Here is a 23,803-nt window from a genome sequence, read left to right as displayed (position 1 = left end):
CTAAATGTTATTTCTCTAATATTTTTGGCCTTCCGTCTTTTAAAGAGAAAACTAAGGTAGAAGAACTTATATTTTTGTTTATGATTTTCCTATTCTTTCATTTAAAGTTTCCTTTTTTTATTAAAAAAAGTTATTTCTTAGCATGAAAAGAATAAACAATAATGTTAATTTATTTTTAATCTTCTAAAAATGTCATTTTTTAAGCAAGAAAAGAAATAAAAGTAAAATGCTATTTAAACTCTATTTAAACTCTATTTTTAATATTCAAGAATTATGCATGCACTAATTTTTACTCATTCTATTTATTGTTTATTGTAGGGAAACTCGTGTTTATCATGCAATCTGTTTTTTTTTCTTTTTCCTTTTCTAAAACACTTAAGAGATAGAAGATGATAAGTTAGAGAATTGAATAAAAGTTATAGAAGGAGAAAACAGAGATAAAGATCAAAGCTGAAGACCGCCAAATGAGACAATTTCAAAAATAAACACTGATTTAAAAGAGAATTTAAAATGAAAAGTCAAATTTTGAAAAGAAAAATAGGCCGGTGAAGAGAGAATTTTTTAAGGGATAGACTGCAGAAAATCCGTAAAATAAAATCGAAATGATAAATCTAAAATTTAACTTATTAAACACCATTTTCAAAAATGATTTATCATCTACCTTCGAACAATTTTTTTTAAACCGAAGTCATTTTTATGAAAAGATCTGACTTTTTTGTTTTATACAATCTATCCAATAACTCAACCTATTTAAGAAAAAAAAACAAAGACTTACAAAAATTAAAACCTAAAACGGAATCAGTTTTCTATTAAAAAAAACAAGATTGCATATTATATCTAAAAACAAAACAAAAGGCCAAAAATAAAGATTGAATCAATGGAGAAATGAATCTTAATTTTGCATTTTATCTCAAAAGTACCAATTTTTAAAAAAGACTTTTAAAAATAATATTAGGACCCTTTAAAAATTTAAATGTTTTATGGCTAAAAGTTTCATCTATATAATATTGATGACTTTTTAAAAATATTATAAAAATTAAAACCTTGGAACTTTGGATATTTGTAAATTCTTTTGAAAGTTTCAAAGTTTGAAGAAAATTAATACATACATGAATATAGCACAAATTTTAGAGTGGGTCACCAAAAGGAAGACGGTAGTTAAACGTAAATTTGTTTAACATTTGTATTGGAATGGGTGAATGAGAAAAAAATACCTGCCGACATCTTCGCCCTCAAAAACCAATGATTCCGGAAGATACGAAACTGTCCTAAAGAAGGACGTTGTTAATTAAAAGGATCCGTGCAGGATAGATGCTGAAGAAGGCAACAATGTGGAAACAAATGATGACATTCAAATCTCAAATGTTCCTCAATAATTCTCCTCTTTTTTTTTTAAAAAAAAAGCCCAATTTGCAATTCCAATATTATCAGTTTAATTGATTGACTAGCATATCAAGAAAAAGGGCATACTACAAATTTCCATGAAATTTTCCGAAGTAAATTCAGGTCAGATTCATTCTATTTGAAAGCATAAATGCATGCAAATTCCAGAGGAAAAAAAAAAAAAAAAATCTTAATCGAGTTATAGAAATTCAAGAAAATGCATGAATCAGTGATTCATCAAAAGAGAGTATCAGCAGATCAAGTAAAGAGAACATTAAACCAAAAATGTCACCTCCTTAAGGTATATGTGGAAAATTTGGCACCATTTTCGCCCAAAAGTGTCCTCCCGATCAGGATCCCAACTTTTCCACCTGTCGCAGCGAAAAACTTAATCCAAATGAGCGAGGGATCTTCCAATGCAATAGAAAAAAGAAAGACATATAATTAAATAGCAATCAATAAAAGAAGCAAACAAATATAACTTGCAATTCAGAAGCAGTTTCAGTTGGTACCACTCTGATAAAAAACTGATTGCATTGTACCTCTACTGCCTTCTTTCGAATCCAATTCAAGCTCAACCGGAGCCACCATCGTAGCCATCGTAGCCATCACGTGTCGATGAGCCACCAATTGCTCTCATTCCACCACTGCCAACTTTATCAATAGCTTTCTTACCTTTCTTCACTAGTCAAGAACTGATCAAGTCCAAAAGGATCGGCTTCTTCGACCTCTCTATCTCTCTGATGGATAAGGAGTTGCAGAAGCAGGGGCAGCTCCAGTCCTCTCAGACCGAGCCTTTTGAGCTAGCGCTCGAAGCTCTGACTCCTTCTTCTCCTTCTGCTTCATAAACATTTCTTTCTGAACCTTAGATCTCATTGCAACTTCTTCTCATGCTTTCTGTTCGACAACATACAATGCTTCAGATAGCTTTGAAAATTTGTTATTGATTTGAACTTCTTGAAGGTCTCTCCTATCAGCTGCAAGACACTCACTTCTTTCGGATTCTTCCAATTTCAAATACAAGGAGGAATCTTCCAGTCCTGCTGATCCTTCACACAGTGACAGGACGAGGGGAATGCATGACAGGCACCGGTGGAGACCCAAAAGCTCAAGGAACACGCTTATGTTTGAACTTTGGAGGCTCGAGTGGATCAACTGGCTCAATTTCAAATTCTAATGATTCTCTTTGGCAACTGAAATAAACGCTGCTGATTGCTGAGATGACTTAATAAACTTCGAATCTGATGATTGTTTGGCTACTTTTTTAGGCAGAGCTGCACTAAATCTTACGTTCACTAACTCTTCAAGGGCAGACTTCGTTTCCTAGGCTGTTTCTTCTATCTCTCTCTGCAATCCCTCATCTTCATCATTTTTCAAGATCTTTGGAATGTGGTCTTTGTGTTTCGTTCGGTTTGACGATAGCATCATCTGCAACATTTCCATGATCCAGGCTTTTGATGATTTGTCTCTACCCATGTCAAGGGGGTATTGAGCAACGTGAATCTCCAGGAATGCACCATTTCCAAAATCCTCTACTTTCCGGGGAATAAATCCACTCCGCTTCAAGTAAGGCGGCACAGGATTTGGCTTAACCACAGAAGTTTGCTCTTCATCTGATTTACTAAACCGTTGCTTGAACCATGGATCATTTGTGTGATCGTAGAGTGTTACAGTTGTTGACTTTACAGAAGGAAGGTCTTTCAGAGGTGCCACAATCTTAGACTACCTAGTACGACCTGCAGAGTCTGAAAATCAATTACTATGAAGTATTCTTATTTGTTGCAAGTGAGAAAACTAAAAGACAGCTTCATCTAAAATACCAATCCAATAATCAATTCAAAGAATCATTTGTTTCTAGCATGATATAAACATAGCCGGAGGTCGGAAGATTGATTCAATAAACAAAAATTACCAAAGAAGAGAGCAGTTATCAACAGATGTCTACCAAGTTGACTTACTTCCGTAGAATTTTAAAACTCCGACCTAACGTGACTGTATATGTGAGTGGTGACTATAAATTCATCGACTCTTAGGAGAAGATTAAAACATGAACGTAACCAACTATAACAAAACTTCACATGCGTCCACTACAAATTTCAGAGAATTGTTTGAATATTAGTTACAGACTACAGTACTTTACTTCCAACCAATAAACTTGGAGATCAAATTTACAATCAGATAACCAACAAGTTAAATAAACGCCAGAAGTTATTGACAAGAACCTTCAACATTCAACTTAACGACTCCAAATTCATTGAGAAATTAATCTTTTATTTATTCTATGATATGACCAAATCTTCAGAATATATAAACCTAGCCGGAGGTCGGAAGATTGATGCTATTAACAAATATTATCAAAGAAGAGAGCAGTTATCAACCAGATGTCTACTGAGTTGATTTACTTCCGTGGAATTTTAAAACTTAGAGCTAACGTGACTGTATATTGATGAGAGTGGTGAATATAAATTCATCGAGTCTTAGGAGAAGATTAAATCATGAACGTATCCAAACTATAACAAAACTTCACATGCGTCTACTACAAATTTCAGAGAATAGTTTGAATATTTAGTTACAGACTACCGTACTTTACTTCCAACCAATAAACTTGGAGATCAAATTTACAATCAGATAACCAACAAGTTAAATAAACGCCAGAAACTATTGACAAGAACCTTCAACATTCAACTTAACGACTCCAAATTCATTGAGAAATTAATCTTTTATTAATTCTATCATATGACCAAATCTTCAGAATACTAGAATAAGAACATCAGCTTGGGCCAATCCAACTACTAATTCAATTGAAAACAAAGCTGGAAAAGTCATCTGCCTTTGATATTAACCTAGCCAGTAGTCCAGACGATTAATGCAATAAAAAAATTACAAAAGAAAAATAGAAAAGTTATCGACCAGGTGCCTATCAAATTGATCGACTTCCGTAGAACTCTAAAACTGGAAACCTGATGTAACTAAACATTCATAGATTCTAAGTTGGAAAAAGAGATTTAAAAACTTGAAACCGAAGCTTACTATAACAAAATTTTACTTGCGTACGATATAACTTCCGAGAGTTCTTTGTCAAAGAATATTAAGTCACAATTGACAGTACTATACTTCCGATTAAATAAACTTGGAAATCAGAATAATAATCGAAAGAATTCATGACAAAGTAAAATAAAAAAACGTCAGAAATTATTAGCAATAATTTTGAATACTCAAATCAACGACTCCAAATACATAGAGAAATAATCCATGAAAAAACCACAGGAAATGAAAGCAGAGACAAGATCCAGTTCCACGCGCATACAAAGTATGAGTAGAAATTATTTATAGCATAAGGAATTACGATTGTCACCACCAGAGACAAGAACAGCACCAACAATATTCAACTCAATGATTCCGTATTTATAGAGAAATCATTTTTTACCAATTCTAAACAGGAATATATCATCAGAGTACTAGAACAAGCTTTCCAGCTCCAGTAAAATATGAAACAAGAGAGAAGAACTAACCTGTAGCATTCGAAATAGCGATTTTCACCATCGGAGAGAAGAATGACACCATCAATACTCTACAAATAACAACAAATTCAAAGAGCAATCATTCTCAATAAGAAAGCAAACGAAACTTGTAGATAGACAAACCTCCGAAACAAGACAGACGCTGAAATCGACTTCGTTACAGCAACTAGGAAATAGATACGGTAACGCGTAGATCGGCGATGGCCTCCGAGAAGAAAGAAGGACAGATCTGCGTTATGGCTATGGCCTCGATTGAGGAGATTGAGAGATAGAAGAGAATGAAGAGAAAGCGATTGATGTTGCTAAGAATCAGAGAAAACGACGAGGAGGATTTGGTTCGATTGATGTTGGGCCAGTGTTGACGCTATATATACCGCAATTTCGCGCCCTTCGTAAATTCCCATTACTACCCTTTCCTTTACAAGATATTTCACTTTTATCCTCAACTTTTTTTTCTAATTTCCATTTGTACTTTTTTTACCCGAAAAATAAAACGAAATATATTTTTTTATTAATAAATTCATCTTCAAAATTAGAAAAAAAAAAAAAAAAAAAAGCAAAGATATTCTAATAATATAATTATGAAAATATCAAATAACTATGTGTTTAATTTCAATAATGAAATTAACTATACAAATCATCAAAATAAGAATAACTCGAAAAATAAACCTAAATTATTATAATTATAATTACATACGTGAGAATATATATATATATATATATATATATATATATATATATATATATATATATATATATATATATATATATATATATATATATATATATATATAAAAAGTGAATAATTAACTTTCAAGCTCAAACTTTAAACTTTATTTTTTTTATTTCACATTTTAGTTTTTTTTTTTTTTTTTTTTTTTTTTGAGTTCACGATCAAACCCCTTCAATTTTAAATAGAAGGTAATAGATGCTAATGTGCTCGGATAAATATATATATATATATATATATATATATATATATATATATATATATATTTGTAATGGAATTATTATTTTTTAAATAAAAGAAAAAAAAAACGTGGTTGGAAAAAATAAAATAATTTATATTTCAAGCGAGGATGGAAGCGGGAAAGCAAAAATTCGTCCAAAAGCCCAATTACTATAATGGCCTTTTTTCTATCTCTTTTCAATTGGCAACTTGCAAGCCCAAATTTTTATTTTTATAATTGCTATTTTTACAATATTACTATTTAATTTTTTAAAATTAAATTTATAAACACTATTTGGAATTATAGATTTCTTTTGTTCATATATTTTTTAAAAATAAAGTTAAGTTTTAAAAACTAAAACAAGTTTAAAAATGGACTAATAATTTAAATAGTGACAATTTTTTAATAAAAAAAAAAAAGATAAACGACTATTTACAACAACTTACATCGCATTAATATCAATTCTATATATTTTTTTCATTTATTATAAAAACATTCTTAATATAAAAGATATTACATTCTTATTTTTGCATTTACAAGTTTATTAAATTCTTATGGTAAAAAAAATAAACATCATTTAAACATTGGTACTATTTTCAAAAATTAAAATTAAGAAAATATAAAGATTCAAAACCTGATTATAAAAATGAATATTTGTTTGGAGAAATTGAATGGAAGAACCACGAAAGAACATATTTGGAATTCAAAGACCATTTTACAAACATAATCTCTTAATTGTCTTCTTGGTGAATAAAATAATAATAAATTATTCTCTCTGTCTGTCGACAGCCGCAAACCTTGAAAATTAGAAGAATAAAGGCTAAAAAGAAATTTATGAAAGGTGGGCCCGCCCACTTCCTGGGTAAATATATAGGATTTTTTGTTTTTTTTTTTTGTTTTTATAAATATAAAATAAAATTCTTAATATTATACTATTTCTTTTTTTATTTATTAATATTTTCATTCATGTAACCTCTAAATTTGTAAATATTTATTTCATAGGTTATATTTATTAAATTTTTTAAAGTTATATTTAGAAAATTGAAATCCTATATATATTTCATTAGTCACTCAAAGTCATCAATAAAATTTTTAGTCAATGTTTCTTCTTAATTTTTTTTTTCTTTATTTGTGTTCATCCCGATCGAATGTGTGTTATCAAGCGATTCTAACAGTCTAAACATCAAATTATTCCAAACAAACCATGTTTAACTACGAAGTTCTCGATTGAGTCACCGAAAAATGAAGATGTACCTTATCAATATAGATAGTGATTTTCAATTCTTTTTAGTATTTTTAGTTATCGTATTCTCATGATCACTCTCATTCAGATATGACACCGATTCGTTTACGTACTCCTCTTTTATTCGAGTGTCAATAATATATATGGGTCTGAGATAATTATAATATATTTCGAAAAAAACAAAAAGAATTAGAAGGAACGAACATAAAAATACCGAGAAGGCAATCAAATACATAACATACAAAGAAAAACATGATTAAAGCTCCATAACTTTTGACTATGATCACTTAATGTGGTTTTTTTTTTTTTCATTTTCACCAATGTTGATTTATATTAACCCATCGTGCAAACTTTGTAACATTTTTATGATAATTAATATTCCTAACAATTATTTTTTAAAAGTTAATGCAATAAATAATTTCATCCAACTATAAAAGCACTCAGTTTTTTATTAAAATTAAAAAAAAAAATAGACTTAATTATTGATTAATAGAAACTTAACTATTGATTTGATCTTGAAAAGGCTTATTACTTTGAATTTAGGGTCCAATTAATTCTTTTAATAATAAATTTACCACACCTAACTAAATAAAATAGAAAATTATTTGTCCACCCGACCAGCCATGAGAATTAATGGGCACAACAAATTTGTTAACAAAAAGTTTTATTTAAATTAAATCAAATAATACTTAAATATTCGATTTTTTTTTAAAAACTTATTGTAATTTAACCAAAAGAAACATAAAAACTCAACTAAAAATAAGGTATTAATTCTGCAATTTATTTAAATTAAATGTCCAATTTAATAAGGTTAAATAATAAAAAAAATTGTCTACCCTAACTAAAAATATTAATAAAAATAAATAAATAACATATGAAGCCATAAAGATTCAATACGAGCATAATTTAATAAATATAAAAAATATATTTTTAATTTATAGTATCGAAATTAAGAAAATAATTTAGGGTAAATAATTAGGGTAAAAGTAAACTTAGTACACACGTTAATTATGATACATTAATGCAAAAAGTAAGAGCAAAGCTGGCAGTGGAGGAAGACAGCTATGTCGTCTGAGAGTTAGAATTGGATTTGGACGTCCATCTACACATGTACGAAATTTTCTTTTTCACACATTTTTCTTCAAATTAATAATAATAATAATATTATTATTATTATTACAAAATACACGACAGAGCTTTCTCTCAACAGTCCTCCATTAATATTCTCTTCTCAATCACTATTCACAATAACACTCATATCTCCCTTTTTCTTGAGTTTGACATGGAAAGAAATATATGTTTTTGTATTATATATAATTTCTTTTAATTTTTTAATAATTGCCTTTTAATTTTTTAAAAATATTAAAATCTGCATCATATGATAAAATTTCGTATATATTGATAAAATTTTTATAAATAATAGATTATAGTTTTTTTAACTATTAAAAAATTAATTTGAAATTAAAAAAAGGGAAGAATAAGTTATTTTTGGTAATATGGAGTTAATATGAAATTAAAAAATAAGATGGTCGAATCCAAATTTAAAAAAAAAAAAAAAAAAAAAAAAAAAAAAAAAAAAAAACTAGAATAACAAGTTGTCCGAGGATAGGGAATGTTAGAACTAGTGGATGATGAAAATTTCACATCGACCAATTTAGGAATGATCATGGGGTTATAATCAAAGAATACTCTTTCTATTGATATGAGATATTTTGGGAAACCCAAAGCAAAGCCAGGAGACTTTATGCTCAAAGTGGACAATATCATACCATTGTGGAGAGTCGTGTTCATCTAACAAAAACAACCAAATGTCGAGTCAGCTTAGATGGAGGGCGAAGAAGGCCCCCTTCCAGGGGAGCCGAGCCATCAGTGAGATACCACTCTGGAAGAGCTAGAATTCTAACCTTGTGTCAAGACCTACGGGCCAAGGGACAGTCTTAGGTAGACAGTTTCTATGGGGCGTAGGTCTCCCAAAAGTAACAAAGGCGTGCAAAGGTTTTCTCGAGCCATAGAAATTATTTACCGAGTAAATTCACAAAATTATTTACCATTTAAAAATAGAAATTATATGATAATCATGTTGTTTAATATAATTTAAAATATTTTTTAAAGTCTTCTAGAAAAAGTACATTTTTTAGATGGATATGAAAGGGAGGCAAACCCCGAATTGATGGAGACAGGGCAACAACTATGTGAAGACAACAAAAACTCAATTTAATCTCAAATAATTAAGGCACTGTTTTGTTTTTCTTTTTTGAGGGAAACGAGTGATGGTTTATTACACTACTGCCCTTATTCATGCATGAATGTAGGATTTTTCTTTTTCATATAAATATGAATGCACGACTTTGATCAGGGTCTTTTCTGTCCTTCGTGAATTAATTAACTCATTAAAGAATTGTGTGATTAATGCTTTTAAAAAATAATTTAACTAATTTGAATAAGACATGGCCATGAAGACAAATGGATAATCATCAAAATTGAGACAAAAAGTTGCAAGTCTTAATGCTAATTATGACATCAGCACATTTTAACTACTACTAATTATTATTATTATTATTATTATTATTGAAATTTATACTTGAAAATATTTCGGTTAGGAATCACGACTCTCCACAATGACATGATATTGTCGACTTTGAGTACAAGCTCTCGTGACTTTACTTTGGATTTTCCCAAAATGCCTCATATCAATGGATATAGTATTCTTTACTGAGTTTCTTCCACTAAATTCACTTCCAATAATCTTCAACAATCATTCCCTTGATTAAAGTACACTATAAGCCTCTCCTTATCGAGGCTCGACTCCTTTCTCTGGAGCCCTCGAACAAAGTACACCCTTTGTTCGACACTTTAGTCACTTTTGACTACACCTTCGAGGCTCACAATTTTTTGTTCGATATTTGAGGATTCTATTGACATGGCTAAGTTTAGGGCATGACTCTGATACTATGTTAGAAATCACGACTCTCCATAATGTCATGATATTGTCCACTTTGAATATAAGTTCTCATGACTTTGATTTAGATTTTATTATTTTTAATTAAGAAGAGTGGAGATATGAAAGAAATAATAAATAATAAAAGAGTGAGAACAAGTATCATTATCATATTTATAACAAAAACTACTTTGAGAATGATTTTTCAAATATATTTAATTTATTTTTCACACAAAAACTATTTAATTTTCTTGTGCTCTACAGTCACATGTATTTTAAGTTCTTTTGGTCCCAATCTTTTTCCACCTCTCTCAATAATTTGAATTAAAAATAAATAAATAATTTGAGAACAGTTTTTCAAATAAAATTAATTTGTTTTCACACAAGAATTAGACAAATAAATAAATAAAATATATATATTTTGTGGCGGTAGCTGAAGTGGTCCTCTTTTTTGTTTGAAATGGCTGGCTGATGATATGAGAATTTTTTTGAAGAATGGACATAAATTAAGGACACAAATTTTTACCAAATTTGATGAAGAGAATAATGTTTGGGAGAGATGGAAATGTTATCCCATTTCAAAGTGGGAGATATCTTCAATCATTATTGTTTCTAAAAATCAAATAAGGCTTACCTTTTTCACCACACTTGTTCCCCCTTTTGTCTCCCCTAATTTGATCTCAATTAAGATATATATATATATATATATACACGAACAAGATGCACTTTTGTTTTTCGTGGTGACATTTTAGGCAGTTTCATACTTGTTCCCCTATGTTGGATGACCTATTAGGTAGTTTCATAGAATGCATGTGAGTGATGATAAAACATGTTGGAATGACTCGTTTTGGTACGTAGAGATAGCATTCACTCTTAAGAAGCGAGGAGTAGGCAACGTGACCATGTTGCAGGGGAATGCGGGCTTCTTAATCCGGATTCCAAATAATTTTATTTTAAAATTTATTGGGTAAAATTCTATAAACAATCAAATCAAATTTAGTGTTTTTTTTTTTTATTGTTACATTGTTTAATAATATATAAAAAATGTAGATACAGCGGTTCGTAAACAATGGACCCGGTAAATATAGGATAAATTTGATCGAAAGTCATTTCGTCATCCTATAAAAATTTATTAAATTTATCGAGCTGTTCCAAAAATCTAGAAAATTTATCGAACTTTTTTTAATACGAACACATTTGTTTAATGTTTCAAAGCCAATTTAAGATATATATATATATATATATATATATATATATAATTTATTTAATTTCCGGCCACTAAATTATATGAATCCACCCTGAAAATGACAATTGGTTGTGAAGAAGTTAATGAGGCTCATGAAACCCTAAGCTAGACTACAACCAACCCTACTGTTTAGGAAATCGGTCAACATATATTTCTTCCCAAATTTACTATATGTGGACCACACAAAACCAAATTATTATATACCATTCATAGTCTATTAAATTATAAGTTGAATTCTTTTAAAAAAATAAAATAAATAAAAAGAATAATTACTGAACGAGTTGTATCATATGAATTACATTTTGCAGTTATTTAACTAAAAAAAGAAAATCTTTCCCGAATGGAGATCGAACCATTAACGTTTAAAATGTTAATTTGCATCTTATAGTTTAATTAACTTAAACGTAACAACATGATGCATAAATTATTTTGTTTCTTAAAAATAATTATTTGTGTAATTGGTTTAACATAAACTAATACTTAAGGAATTGATTGGGGCCTAGCAATAATGTCGAATATTCTATTTTAATGTACAAAAAATAATAATAAAATAAAACAAAATTCCATTTGAGTGTACGGACGGGGATGCCCCCACACAAACCTCTTATCATATGGGTATTTTTTCTTTAAATCCCGACCTAACCCAACTATAATTGGTTCTTAACCGTTACACTAATTCTCAATAACATACATGATAACGATGAAATTAATAAAATTTGCAACAACATGCAACTTGGGGATGTAGCTCAGATGGTAGAGCGCTCGCTTAGCATGCGAGAGGTACGGGGATCGATACCCTACATCTCCATTTGAGTTGGTGATATTTCAAATACCAATTATTATCATGTTTGAGGTGCAGTTAGTTGAAAACTCAATTCTAAAAATCTAAGCACAAAATATGTGTGGGTCATACAAGACCTTTGCTCCATTATTGTAAGCAGCAAGAATGACAAGTATCACTCCTCCTCTCTTTTTTTTTCTTTTTTTCTTTCATTTTTATGTTTTTTTAAAAATACGTTTTTGGATCAACTCATATTTTATAGTTGGTTGCCATCGGTCATTTATTTTCTAATTATTTTAAAAATTAACTTGTCACGTTAATAATTACAATACCATAAAACTCAAATATTAAATATTCACCGGTCACAGCTTACCAAAGGGTAGGGATAATCAAACAAAAAAAATTAAAATTTTAAAAACAACTTATTTAATTTTCAAATAAGCTTTTATCTTTTATTTAAATACACAAAAATAATAATTTTTTTTAAAAAGTTGTTGAATAGTTAATGAGAGAAAGGAAACCCAGTTAGACAAGGTCCCTAATTTTAATTTTCTTAGCCCCTTAAAAAAATTGTAAAAGGACTTCGCATTTAATTTAAATAAATATTTGACAAAAAAAAAAAAAAAGAAAAAAAAAAGAAATTAAGAGAGAGAAGATTACACAACAAATTCACAGCCAAACCGATCTGAATTTAATGTTACCACGAGAAAGGTAAAGGTTGAAATGAAGCGGGAATCACACACTCTGTTTCCGCCATTGCCATTTGATCTCTAAAGTACTCGTAAGCTTCTTCTTCTTCTTCTTCCCTTCTGCTTTGATTTTGATACCATGGCCCACAACTATACTGCCACTCGTCACACACGAACTCGCCCGATTCCTCGTAACTCGTCCCCAAACTCGGCAGCTTCACGATTTCACTCAGTTCCTCCGGCGTCGACTCGTCCAACACAGATGACGATGAAAGCGGAGGCGACGGCGACTGAGAGGATGGAGATAACGGCGGAGGGGGTGGAGGAGGGTCGACGTTGGGGAGTTGCATTGAGGCGGCGAGGCCGGCTGCGAATTGAACGTCACGGGGGGAGGAGGAAACGGGGCGGGGGAATGAGGCGGCGAGTTCAGGGAAATTGAGGATAGCCGAGTTGCCTTTGATGGTAAGTGCGGCGACGTCGTGAGCACGCGCCGCCATTTCAGGCGTCGCGAAAGTGCCTAGCCAGATCCTACTCTTCTTCTTTGGTTCTCGAATTTCCGACACCCATTTGCCCCACACCCTCATTCGGACGCCACGGTAAATTGGGTGTCGATTGTTGTTGTTATTGTTGCTGTTGTTGTTATTTTCTCGCCCACGCTTCAATTGGGTACCGTCTTGTTTGGGCCGAGACGAGGAGGACGAAGACGACGGCGAAGAATTTACGCCACCTAAGTCGGTCTCCGGCACGGTGGCGTTGGCCATTGGTGAGTGATCGGAGTTATTTTGGTTAGAAATTTGGAGGAAAAAAAGAGAGAAAGTGACCGGAAACGTGTATGAGAGTGAGGTGTAATTGAAGCTGTGTGAAATATTGGGGGGTTTTAAACAACCATCATTGGCAATATAATTCTGACACGTGTCAACACACATTGGAGAGAGAGAGAAAGTGTCGACAGGAGAGAGAGAGAGAGAGAGGAACTTTTGGTGAGTTCAAAAGTGTAAGGAAGGATTTTGAGAATAAAAAGTGCCACTGTAATAAATAACAGTAAGTAAAGCCAAGAAGTATAAGCTGACCGTCACTGTACCTAAAGAAGATGATAAATAAAGGAAAGGAAAGAAAATTGAAAAAAAAAATTGTAATTATGACACGAGCTAACACGTTACCTCAATTCACCACTCGAACTGACTTCAACATCGATGTAGATTAAGTAGCTAGCTGTCACGGTTGTACATCTTCAACCGTGACGTTCGCCCACGCATATGTTATAGGGTAGTTTACTTAGGCTGCAGGGCTTAGGAGTGGTCGCCCTACCTCCCTTCCAGTCTATTTTGAGGCATTTTCAATCCTTTTTTAGTTTTTTTTAAGTAAGTAGACACACGACTTCCTGCATAGTTCGTTAGGTATACGATTGACACCAAATTTGATGAGATTTTATCTTTTATATAGACGGATTTAATTTTCGAGCCATATGTCCAAACTTGTATCAAAACCCTAACGAGGTTATGGCTCAAGGCCCTAACCTCATAAGTCGAACTTTGTGTATTCTTCGATTTATATTATATGCATGTTTTTGATGGGTTGGATAATGCACTCTTCTCCTTCGTCACATCATGACGCTTCTCAATCTTAAATTATTTTAAAAATTAAATTAACTAACTACAAAACTTTAGAACTTGTGAACGTTACGCCAAACTTCATCCAATTTTAAGTATAATATTAAGACTTGAGAATTTCGTTCCTTAAACTAAGTAGTTTATTGATTTCTCGAGTAATTTTTAATTATTTAAAATATTGTGATTATTTGGTCACATAAAAACAGAAGATTTAAATAACAAATAAAATAAATACTTGGTCATTTCTTGCCCCCTCTTAACAAGCAGCTTCCTGTTTAACCCTTGTTTCTTTTTCAATATCGCTTTCCTTCAATAATTCCATATATGGGTCTTTTTTGTCTTTTTACCAAGCCCTTTGGCATCAAGCAAACATGGCTCATTCGTGAAAAAGAATTAATAAATGCATAAATGCCAAAAAAATAATTCATGAATGAAACGACATCGTTTTAAGGAAGGACATAAATGAAAAATTTTTAACGCATAAAAGATAATTTTAAAATTTTAAAATATTAAAAACCATATTAATAAATACATGTTTTGGACTGATTTGAAATTAATAAAGTCTTATGTAGTGTCAGTTTTCACTTAGAAATACAAAAATAATTTTTATTATTTTGAAGTCACTTTAAAAACGTGATTTAATTTTTTATCAACAAATTTTTTTCTATAAATATATAGTTAAAAAAACATTGTAATTTATTTCATGGTGTCACTGTCACGGTGCCTTGGCTAGCGCTCCTTTCCGGTGATTGAAGTGTTTCATGGGCTGAGGGCCCATGGGCCTGTTGTGAAAAAATTGGTTGGGCCCTATATAGGAGGGGGCCCATTTTCAGTACAATTATATTGGTCTTTTAAAGATATCTTTGTCCTTTTCTTCTTTCTCTTACATTTTGACAATTTCCTCACCCTTTGGAAGTGGGCCCCGCGGGTTTTTTTTTCTAATATTTTTTAAGAACAAAATACGGTACTCGTAGGACCTACGTGTACAGTCACAATCGAATTAAAAACTTGAAATAACCACACTTTCAAATCTTTAATTTAATTAATAAACCATTTACATGCAAATAATTGCTACAATTAAATCATTTATCATTGCAAAAATATACGTCTTACTCTAAACATGACAATATTTACTCTCGAATTTTCACTCTAGCCGTAATTTAATATTTTTGAGATAAATTAATAAAAATAATTTATATTTTATTTTAAAAAGATATCTTTTATTTTTCAAAGTAAATATTTTAAACTTTTAAATAAGTTATTTTTAAACAAAATATTAATCTTAAAAAGATTTTTTTATATAGTTTAAGATTATTAATTAAACTTTTTAGATTGTGAGGTATTATTAAAAGTTTAAAGATATTATTGAAATTTTTAAAAATTAGGATATTATTGAAAATTTGAAAGTTTAGAGGTATTTTTTAATTTAGTCAATTTTTTTTTTTTAACACAAGTGACCAATTAGCGTACTCGAATGGGTATATGTCACTTGTCTCCGGACATAATGACCAATAGAATGAGGCAAGACCAAATTGAGCTAATTAGGCTCTATGTACAAAAACAACCATGAATGCTTTGGCTTTTGTTGGTGTAGTTTGTCCCATTGAGATTGTGATTGCAATTTAGAAGATATTACACGGCATTCAAATCAGGTCGTTATCATCGATCTAATCATAATATAGTAGCCTAAGATATAAACAAGTGATCAAGAGTTCAAAAGTTTTTAACCGTATTTTTTTTTATTTAATTTTTTTTATTGAAAAGATTAGCCAATTTCATCCAATTTTAATATCTCTTGGGTTAAAAAAAAAAAAAAAAAAAAAAAAAAAAATCTTCCTAACTTAGTTTTTTTCACCATGTATTTTAATGTTAGGTGTTTTTAGGTGAAACATGTTTTTAGAAACTATGTGTCAGATTGATCAAAATTTTCAGTGTCTCAATTATTGAACCACTAAAGTTAAACATGTTTTTGCTTAAAGAAATATTATGTTGAGTAACTTCCTGAAAATCTTACCCGAATAATCCTGGGTGAATATAGAATATTTTTATTTTAGTATCGTTTTCCTTAAATTAATTTTTTGTGTGGGCTTTTTTGTCGTTTTGTCAAATCTCCTCGCATCTAAACATGGCTTGGTCGGGAAAAAAAAAATGATAAATGCACACGTGCTAAAAAAATCATGGATGAAACGATCTCGTTTAAGGAAATTCATTTTTTTTCATGTGTAAATTATATATATTTTTTTTAATATTAATACCTTTTATTAATCATATTTTGCAGATATATTTATAATTACTAAATAAGTTTTCACTTAAAAAAATGATTTATCACAAAATTACTTAAAAAATAACTTAATAATGACGAAACTTGTCAATGTGTCGGTGGAAATTCTGCTCTACATGTATCAATTGTCTTCTATAGATATATATATATAAATTAAAATAATGTTATTTATTTCTATGGTGTAGAAATTATAACCAAGTTCCTTGCTGTCGCACTCCTATCGGCGATTGAAGTGCTTAATGGGCCGAGGGCCCATGGGCCCACAGCAATTTAATATTTTGGACTCCCGAAACAATGGTGTGGTTGGGCTTTATAGCAGAGAATTTGTTATTGGTCCTATCAAGAGGGGGCCCATTTTCACTACAATTAAATTGATCTTTTTGAAGTATCCCTGTCCTTGTCTTCTTTGCCTTTACAATTTCCGCACGTTCCCTTTTGATGTGGACCCCGCAGGATTTTTTTTTTTTTTTTAATTTTATTTTAAAGAACTTAATACAGCACTCACAAAAATAAAATACTACTAGAGATGGGTATAAAGTTTAAAATTATTTAATAAATTAATTAATTTTTTAAACTTTTAAATATTTCAATTATCTTTTGTAAGTTTAAAATTGTTTAATAAATTAATTAATTTTTTAAACTTTTAAATATTTCAATTATCTTTTGAATACAAAATTGAGAGTAAGTTTAGAAATTTATCATATAAAAATTGAAATTTGCATATCTATTAATCATTTTCTAAATTTTAAAATTTTTAAAGATAAAATTACCTTTTTAGCCTTTAAATTTTGAGTAAGGTTTATGTTTAGTTCTTATGTTTTTAAGGCTATGAATTTTGTAGTTTAATGTCACTTATTTTCAATATTAATGTTTTATTTTTTTATGGTTGGTGTTTAATTTTCTTTAATTAGTTTAAAAAATTATGATGTAACATTTTTTTTTATTATTAATTTTAGAAGGGATGAAAAAATGAGTGATAAATATTTAATTGAATTATAATTAATTTTAAAAATAACATAAAAGACCAAAGTGCGTTGGTGAAATTTTGGTGGTGAATATATAAAACGTTAAAACATACCCATCAAAACTTAACTCAAAATTGAAGTATAAAATTATATCAAAAGGAAAATTAAAATAAAATACGGCACATTTCAAATTTATAAAACTTCTTGTTAATATGAATTTAGTAACATTTTCGCCAATTAAAAGGGAATATTTTTAAATTTATAAAACCTATATTCAGTCTTGTTAATATGAATTTAGTAACATTTTCGCCAATTAAAAGGGAATATTTTCTCAATTTTTGTTATAGTTATTGCAGCCGCTGAAGCAGCTATTGGCCCAGTTATTGTTTCGTCAATTTATCGTAACAGAAAATCAACTCGTATCAATCATTTTTTTTTTTAGAATTAAAAAAAAAAAAATTGCACCCTTACATGTGACTTGTGTCTCGAGACATCTTGACCTCTTCAATAAACAAAAAGACCAATGAGATAAACCAACGATAAATGCACATGTATCGTTTGTCTCATTGAGATAGCAATCCCAATTAAGAAGACATTACAAGACATTTAAATCACATCGTTATCATTCACCCGACCATAATTTAATATAATAAAATATATCAACAATTAAAAATTTAACAGTTTTTTTAATCTAAAGATGAAAAAGTGGTCTAATGTTCACATCTTTTAATAAACAACAAAACTACATGTCGTTCAACCATAAAATTACCGTATGAAAAAAAACGGTAAATTTTCAATACAAGGAAGGCATTTTCTACTTTGCTTCTTTCATTCTCATTTCAAGCTCCACAAGCAGTGTCAAGATTGCCTCACACATCTCACAACCATCAGGATCACTTGCATTCTTACCATTTCTGGAAGAGTAAACCATCCACGCGTGGTCGAGCTTCTGGTTCGGTCTCACGACGACCGAGCCGGGAACTTCAGCATCACGACATGTCACCAAACCGTCGCTCTTCTCCCCATACCGAAGTTGCAAATGAAGAGCACACAATGCCATGACAGCTGAAAGAGGAATCACCACTGGAAGACTCCGCCCGCCCTGCACCACCGTGTCGGATTCTGTCCAAGTTCTTGGAAGAGATAGCCAAGGTAACTCAGCATGAGCTATATGAGTCATTGTAGCAAGAACTCCTGGCGCTACCCGTGCTTCGGAATGGAAGGAGAGTATCGGTATGTTCTCAGGGAGCTTGTGATTTGTTATGAACTCCTTCCGCTTTGCGTACGTTAGATCTTCCAACGCTCGAATGTCGCCCTACAAAAAATAAATCAGACTGAAATCTGTCCCAACGGAAAAAAAAAAGAAAAACAACTGTAACAGCCCAAGCCCAGATATTGTTCTCTTTGGGTTTTCCTTTTGAATTTTCCCTCAAGGTTTTTAAAACGTGTGGAGAGGTTTCCACACCCTTATAAAGAATGTTTCGTTATCCTCCCCAACCGATGTGGGATCTCATAATCCACCAGGAACCTAATGTCCTCGTTGACACTCATTCCCTTCTCCAAACAATGTGGGACACCCCAGTGTCCTTTCTCGCACACCACCTCATGGCCGCCTCCTTCGAGGGGCTCAGCCTTCTCGCTGGCACATTGTTCGGTGTCTGATTCTAATACTATTTGTAACGGCCCAAGCCCACCGTTAACAAATATTGTCATATTTGGGTTTCCCCTTTCAGACTTCCTCTCAAGATTTTTAAAACGCATCTATTAGGGAGAGGTTTCCACACCCTCCTAAAAAATAGTTTCGTTCTTTTCTCCAATCGCTGTGGGATCTCACAATAACTGAATAGGCAAAAGAGAAAATGCAACCTTGATGATCTTGCATATCAGTAGCTCCATGATCCTCCGCATCTCCTTGTCAGCGACCTGCCCCTCACGAAGGATATCCGAAGCCAATGGGGTTCCTCCATAAGGACTTTGTACCAGAGCCAAGCCAGCAACTTTGTCTTTCAACTCATTGCAGTAGATTGATAATGCAGCAGCAGCATCAACCCCACCCTTGCTATGCCCGAGCAGCATCACTCGCTTGCCCGAGCCCCAGTAAAGCTCCTCGACGTATTCCTTCAACTCCCAAGCATTATGTTCCACACACGCCTTCAACGAACAAAAGTCATTCCAAACAGATTCAAAATTTGTCGGGTCATATACTCATGAAAACGGAGCAAGGGAGATAATATATTACCTCACTATGAATTTTTGCAATATGGCAAGTAAGACCCATCTTTGAAAAGAATTTCTTGGTTCCCACAAAATACAAGGGACCATGATTGCTAAACAGACCTGAAAACTCCAAATTTCCATTACAATGGTGAAATAAACTCATGAAAATGATCAAAACTAATGAGATCTATTCTTATACCTGGAACTAATAAATAAACAAACGAGTTCGGTAGTTTGTGCTCTCCGTTCCTGAATTATCGAAATCGATGGAGTCAGTTGTAAAATACAAATTAATAAATAAGGTCCCGTTTGACAACCATTCGCCAAAATTAAGTTTATAAACACTATTCCAAAATTTTAAGCTAAAATTTGAGAATTAAAAACAGTATGCCTTAAGTTGTGAAGATTATAACCTTATCTCAGAGAGAAATTCCAAGAATCTTGCTGTTCCATCAACAACAGGAGGCATGCCAGGAGTGCCTTGCAGCCATCCAATATCAGCCGACGAACCGAGCAAGGTTTTTCTAATTCTAGATATAGTACTGTGTAAAGTAAAAGATCAGTCAACCATTTTGAAACAGGAAGATCAGTTCAAAGTAACTAAAGACCAGAAGTATTGTAACGCCCTGAGTTCTAGGAAAATATGTTTTATAATCCTTGGAAGATTAAATTGGGTAAGATCCTACATTGATTAGGGAGGAGAACGAATAAGGGTGTAAAACTTCTCCCTAGTAGACGCGTTTTAAAAACCTTGAGGGGAAGTCCGAAAGGGAAAGTCCAAAGAAGACATTATCTGCTAACGGTGGGCTTGAACTAGACACCTGGCGATGTGCTGGCGAGGAGGCTGAGCCCTAAAGGGGGGTGGACACGAGGCAGTGTGACAGTAAGGACGCTGGGTCCCAAAGTGGGTGGATTGCGGGAGTTCCCACATCAATTGGAGAATGGAACAAGTGCCAGCGAGGACGCTGGGCCCCAAAGAGGGGTAGATTGTAAGATCCCACATTAGTTGGGGAGGAGAACGAAACACCCTTTACTACAAGGGTGTGGAAACCTCTCCCTAGCAAACGTGTTTTAAAAACCTTGAAGGAAGCCCGAAAGAGAAAGCCCAAAGAGGACAATATCTGCTAGCGGTGGGCAAAGGAAATGCCCCAAGAGAACAATATCTGCTAGCATCTTAAAAACCTTAATTGTCTATTTCAATTTGATCTTCTAATGATTATAAAACATGTTTTCCTAAAATTCAGGGCGTTACAGGAATATTGATTCAAGAATACGTTTTCGTACCTGTAAAGACGGAGTTCGACACGTTGAAAGCACAAGAAAGAGTGTCTCAAGGTGCATAATGCTAATTTTTGAACAAACTGTAAACTGTATAATGGAAGCATCAACCTACAGCAAGAAAAGGGTTCTAAGTTTATTTCACATAATAACAGTTACAAGTAGAACTTTATAGCTAAAGTTAGACTCATTTTTCCAGACTTTCCTTAATTACCCTTGAAAAATGGGAGATGAAACCTGGTAACTGTAAACGGTTTCGACATTGGATGTCGTATCTACGAGCAGATCGTTCCTCGAATCGGTGGGAAATTTGTTGACATCTCTGGCTACAAGATCCTCTGCCACAAGCATCACCCCAACGCCGCATAACAGTTGTTATTAGCCTCAAAATATGGATATCAAAGGACTATAGAATATTGAAATGGTTCAAATATAACAGTTGGAATGTATAGTTCATCTCTACCGGAAGGATGCAATCATGAAAGGAAGAGAATTAACCTAGATTTTCTACTTAACTTAGTAGAGAGTCTCTACTGTATACATATTATAGATATCGAAAGAGAAAGTCCAAAGAAGACAATATTTGCTAGCAGTTTGCTGGTATAGTTATAAATGATATCAGAGTCAGACACCGAGCAATGTGCTAGTGAGGAGGCTAAGCTTCGAAGGGGGTGGATTGGTGGGTCCCACACGATTGGAGAGAGAAACAAGTGCCAGAGGACGTTGGGCCCCAAAGGGAGGTGGATTGGAGGGTCCCATATCGGTTGGAGAGGATAACGAAACAATCTTTACAAGGGTGTGAAAACCTCTCCCTAGGAGACGCGTTTTAAAAACTTTGAGGAGAAGCTCGAAAGGGAAAGTCTAAAGAGGACAATATCGGCTAGCGGTGGGCTTGAGCTGTTACAATATGTGACAATATATATGTGAATTAGCAAACCTTACCGACAAATCGGACGAATCGACGAGTTACGTAGCCAGTCAATGCCAATAGATGAGTAAAAATCTCATCCATTGGTGATACAATACCGAAGATTTGATGAGCATCGCTATGTGCCTGAGATGAATAGAAAAAATGAGATTTGGATGGCCTGGCATTTGTCGTGGCATCGATACGCTATTAATCGAGCACGTTCGACGAACTCGAGACTGAGCTTAAAAATTAGCACTCACCATGGAAGCAATCTCATTCTGAGTATGTACATTTCCCATCCAATCTTCAATTTCTGAGATCTATGAGTTGAAGCAGAAGATATTCAGCAAGATTAGCAGGACTCAAAATTAAATATCAACCGATTCATCATCCATATCTCCATTATATCGTAAAATGTATCAACAAAATACCGCTAATATGATAGGCTTGTTCGATGAAAGTCTCACCTTGTTAATTTAGGGAATGATCATAGATTTATAATCAAGGAATACTATCTTCATTGGTATGAGGCCTTCTGAAGAGCCCAAAGTAAGTAAAGCCATGAGAGCTCATGCTCAAAGGGGACAATATCATACCATTGTGTAGAGTCGTGTTCAACTAACATGGTATCAAGAGCCATGTTTAATAGAATCCTCAAATGTCGAACAAAGTATTGTGAGCCTCGAAGGCACAGTCAAAAAGTGACTAAAGTATCAAAGACTCCAAAAAAAAAGAAAAAAAAAGGAGTCGAACCTCGATTAAGGGGAGGCGTACTTTGTTCGAGGGGAGGTGTTGGATGAAAGCCTCGCATTAGCTAATTTAGGAAATGATCATGAGTTTATAATCAAATAATACTATCTCCATTGGTACGAGACTTTTTGGTGAATCCCAAAACAAAGTCACGAGAGCTTATGTTCAAAGTGGACAATATCGTACCATTGTGGAAAATCTGTGTTCAAATCTGTGTTCAAGTAACAATGCTTTCATGAATTTCTCAACTCTCATCAAATTTACTTGAACAATCGAGAAATCAAAATTTATTTCAACACTGAAACTAATGAAGATACTCATAAACCAGCAAATTATCGAAATGAACTTATCCCCAAACATTCACGACCTAATTTGAGAAGCAGAAACGAGGAAACAAAACTACGAAGTTTCAGAAGTTAGACACTTACAAGAAAAGCGATTCTGGAGAACGATCAACGCGGCGATGGAATCAGAACATTCTTCTGAGACGAAATGGATCGAAGAACTTAAATAGAGAGATCAAGAGACCTGCATTTCTGACAATGAACTGAAATCGGAAGAACAATAAAAGGAAAAGGAAAAGGAAAAGAGAAGGAGCATTGGGAGTGATAAAAAGTGGAGGAAAATAAATACCGAACCGATAGAAAAAGAAGAATTAGAAGGAATGAAGCATTGGAATCGGATGAACTTTATCCGGTAGCTTTAATTCCGAATCATCAATGGCCCCACAACGCGTCGCATCGAAGGCGCCCAGCCAATGGATGGAGGACAAGTGGAAATCGTAAATTTCCAATGTTTTTGGACGAATCTGCAAATTTTTGTTATTTTTTTTTTTTTAATTTGGATTTCGTTAATTTTTCATAAAAACGGTCAAAAAGCAAATGTGGAAACTGGCAAAGGAAATTTGGTGTCGGCCAGTTTGAAGGTATGGGAATGGAAAGTTTGGGGATTTGAATTATGAATTACAAAATTAAAATATATATATTTTTTAAATTGTAATTACCCAGATTAACAGTTAGCAGATATTATGTGTTTGAACTT

The 23,803-nt window shown here is 32.5% G+C and overlaps 1 protein-coding gene and 2 pseudogenes across 4 annotated transcripts; all 3 read right to left on the bottom strand.

Moving 5' to 3' along the window:
* Positions 1-1,067: 1,067 nt before the first annotated feature.
* Positions 1,068-5,308, bottom strand: LOC111799062 (SNW/SKI-interacting protein pseudogene; annotated as a pseudogene). Its single transcript, XR_015421601.1, has 5 exons — positions 5,279-5,308; positions 4,811-4,954; positions 1,926-3,105; positions 1,676-1,793; positions 1,068-1,263 (listed from the first exon to the last, which is right to left on the bottom strand). The product of XR_015421601.1 is annotated as an SNW/SKI-interacting protein pseudogene (transcript).
* A 7,250-nt stretch (positions 5,309-12,558) lies between these two features.
* LOC111797972 (ethylene-responsive transcription factor ERF037 pseudogene) lies at positions 12,559-13,828 on the bottom strand (annotated as a pseudogene).
* A 4,445-nt stretch (positions 13,829-18,273) lies between these two features.
* On the bottom strand, positions 18,274-23,422 carry LOC111797969 (uncharacterized). 3 transcript variants are annotated; one of them, XM_087125104.1, is made up of 11 exons: positions 23,191-23,422; positions 22,766-22,961; positions 22,273-22,332; positions 22,045-22,156; positions 21,317-21,440; positions 21,109-21,213; positions 20,238-20,366; positions 20,024-20,073; positions 19,847-19,944; positions 19,474-19,758; positions 18,274-18,922 (listed from the first exon to the last, which is right to left on the bottom strand). In XM_087125104.1, exons 3-11 carry the CDS (start codon positions 22,309-22,311, stop codon positions 18,422-18,424), a joined length of 1,443 nt encoding a protein of 480 aa, XP_086981230.1. In that variant the 5' UTR covers positions 22,312-22,332; positions 22,766-22,961; positions 23,191-23,422; the 3' UTR covers positions 18,274-18,421. The 3 variants fall into 3 exon arrangements, with proteins under 3 accessions (XP_086981230.1, XP_023536657.2, XP_086981231.1); XM_023680889.2 differs by lacking the exon at positions 22,766-22,961 and having other exon boundaries at positions 23,191-23,421; XM_087125105.1 differs by lacking the exon at positions 23,191-23,422 and having other exon boundaries at positions 22,766-22,973.
* Between the last annotated feature and the right edge of the window lie 381 nt (positions 23,423-23,803).

This window comes from Cucurbita pepo, chromosome 7 (assembly GCF_057944985.1).
Source record: "Cucurbita pepo subsp. pepo isolate OVF chromosome 7, ASM5794498v1, whole genome shotgun sequence".
Classification (NCBI taxonomy): Eukaryota; Viridiplantae; Streptophyta; class Magnoliopsida; order Cucurbitales; family Cucurbitaceae; genus Cucurbita; species Cucurbita pepo.
This window is presented reverse-complemented; position numbering and strand designations above follow the sequence as displayed.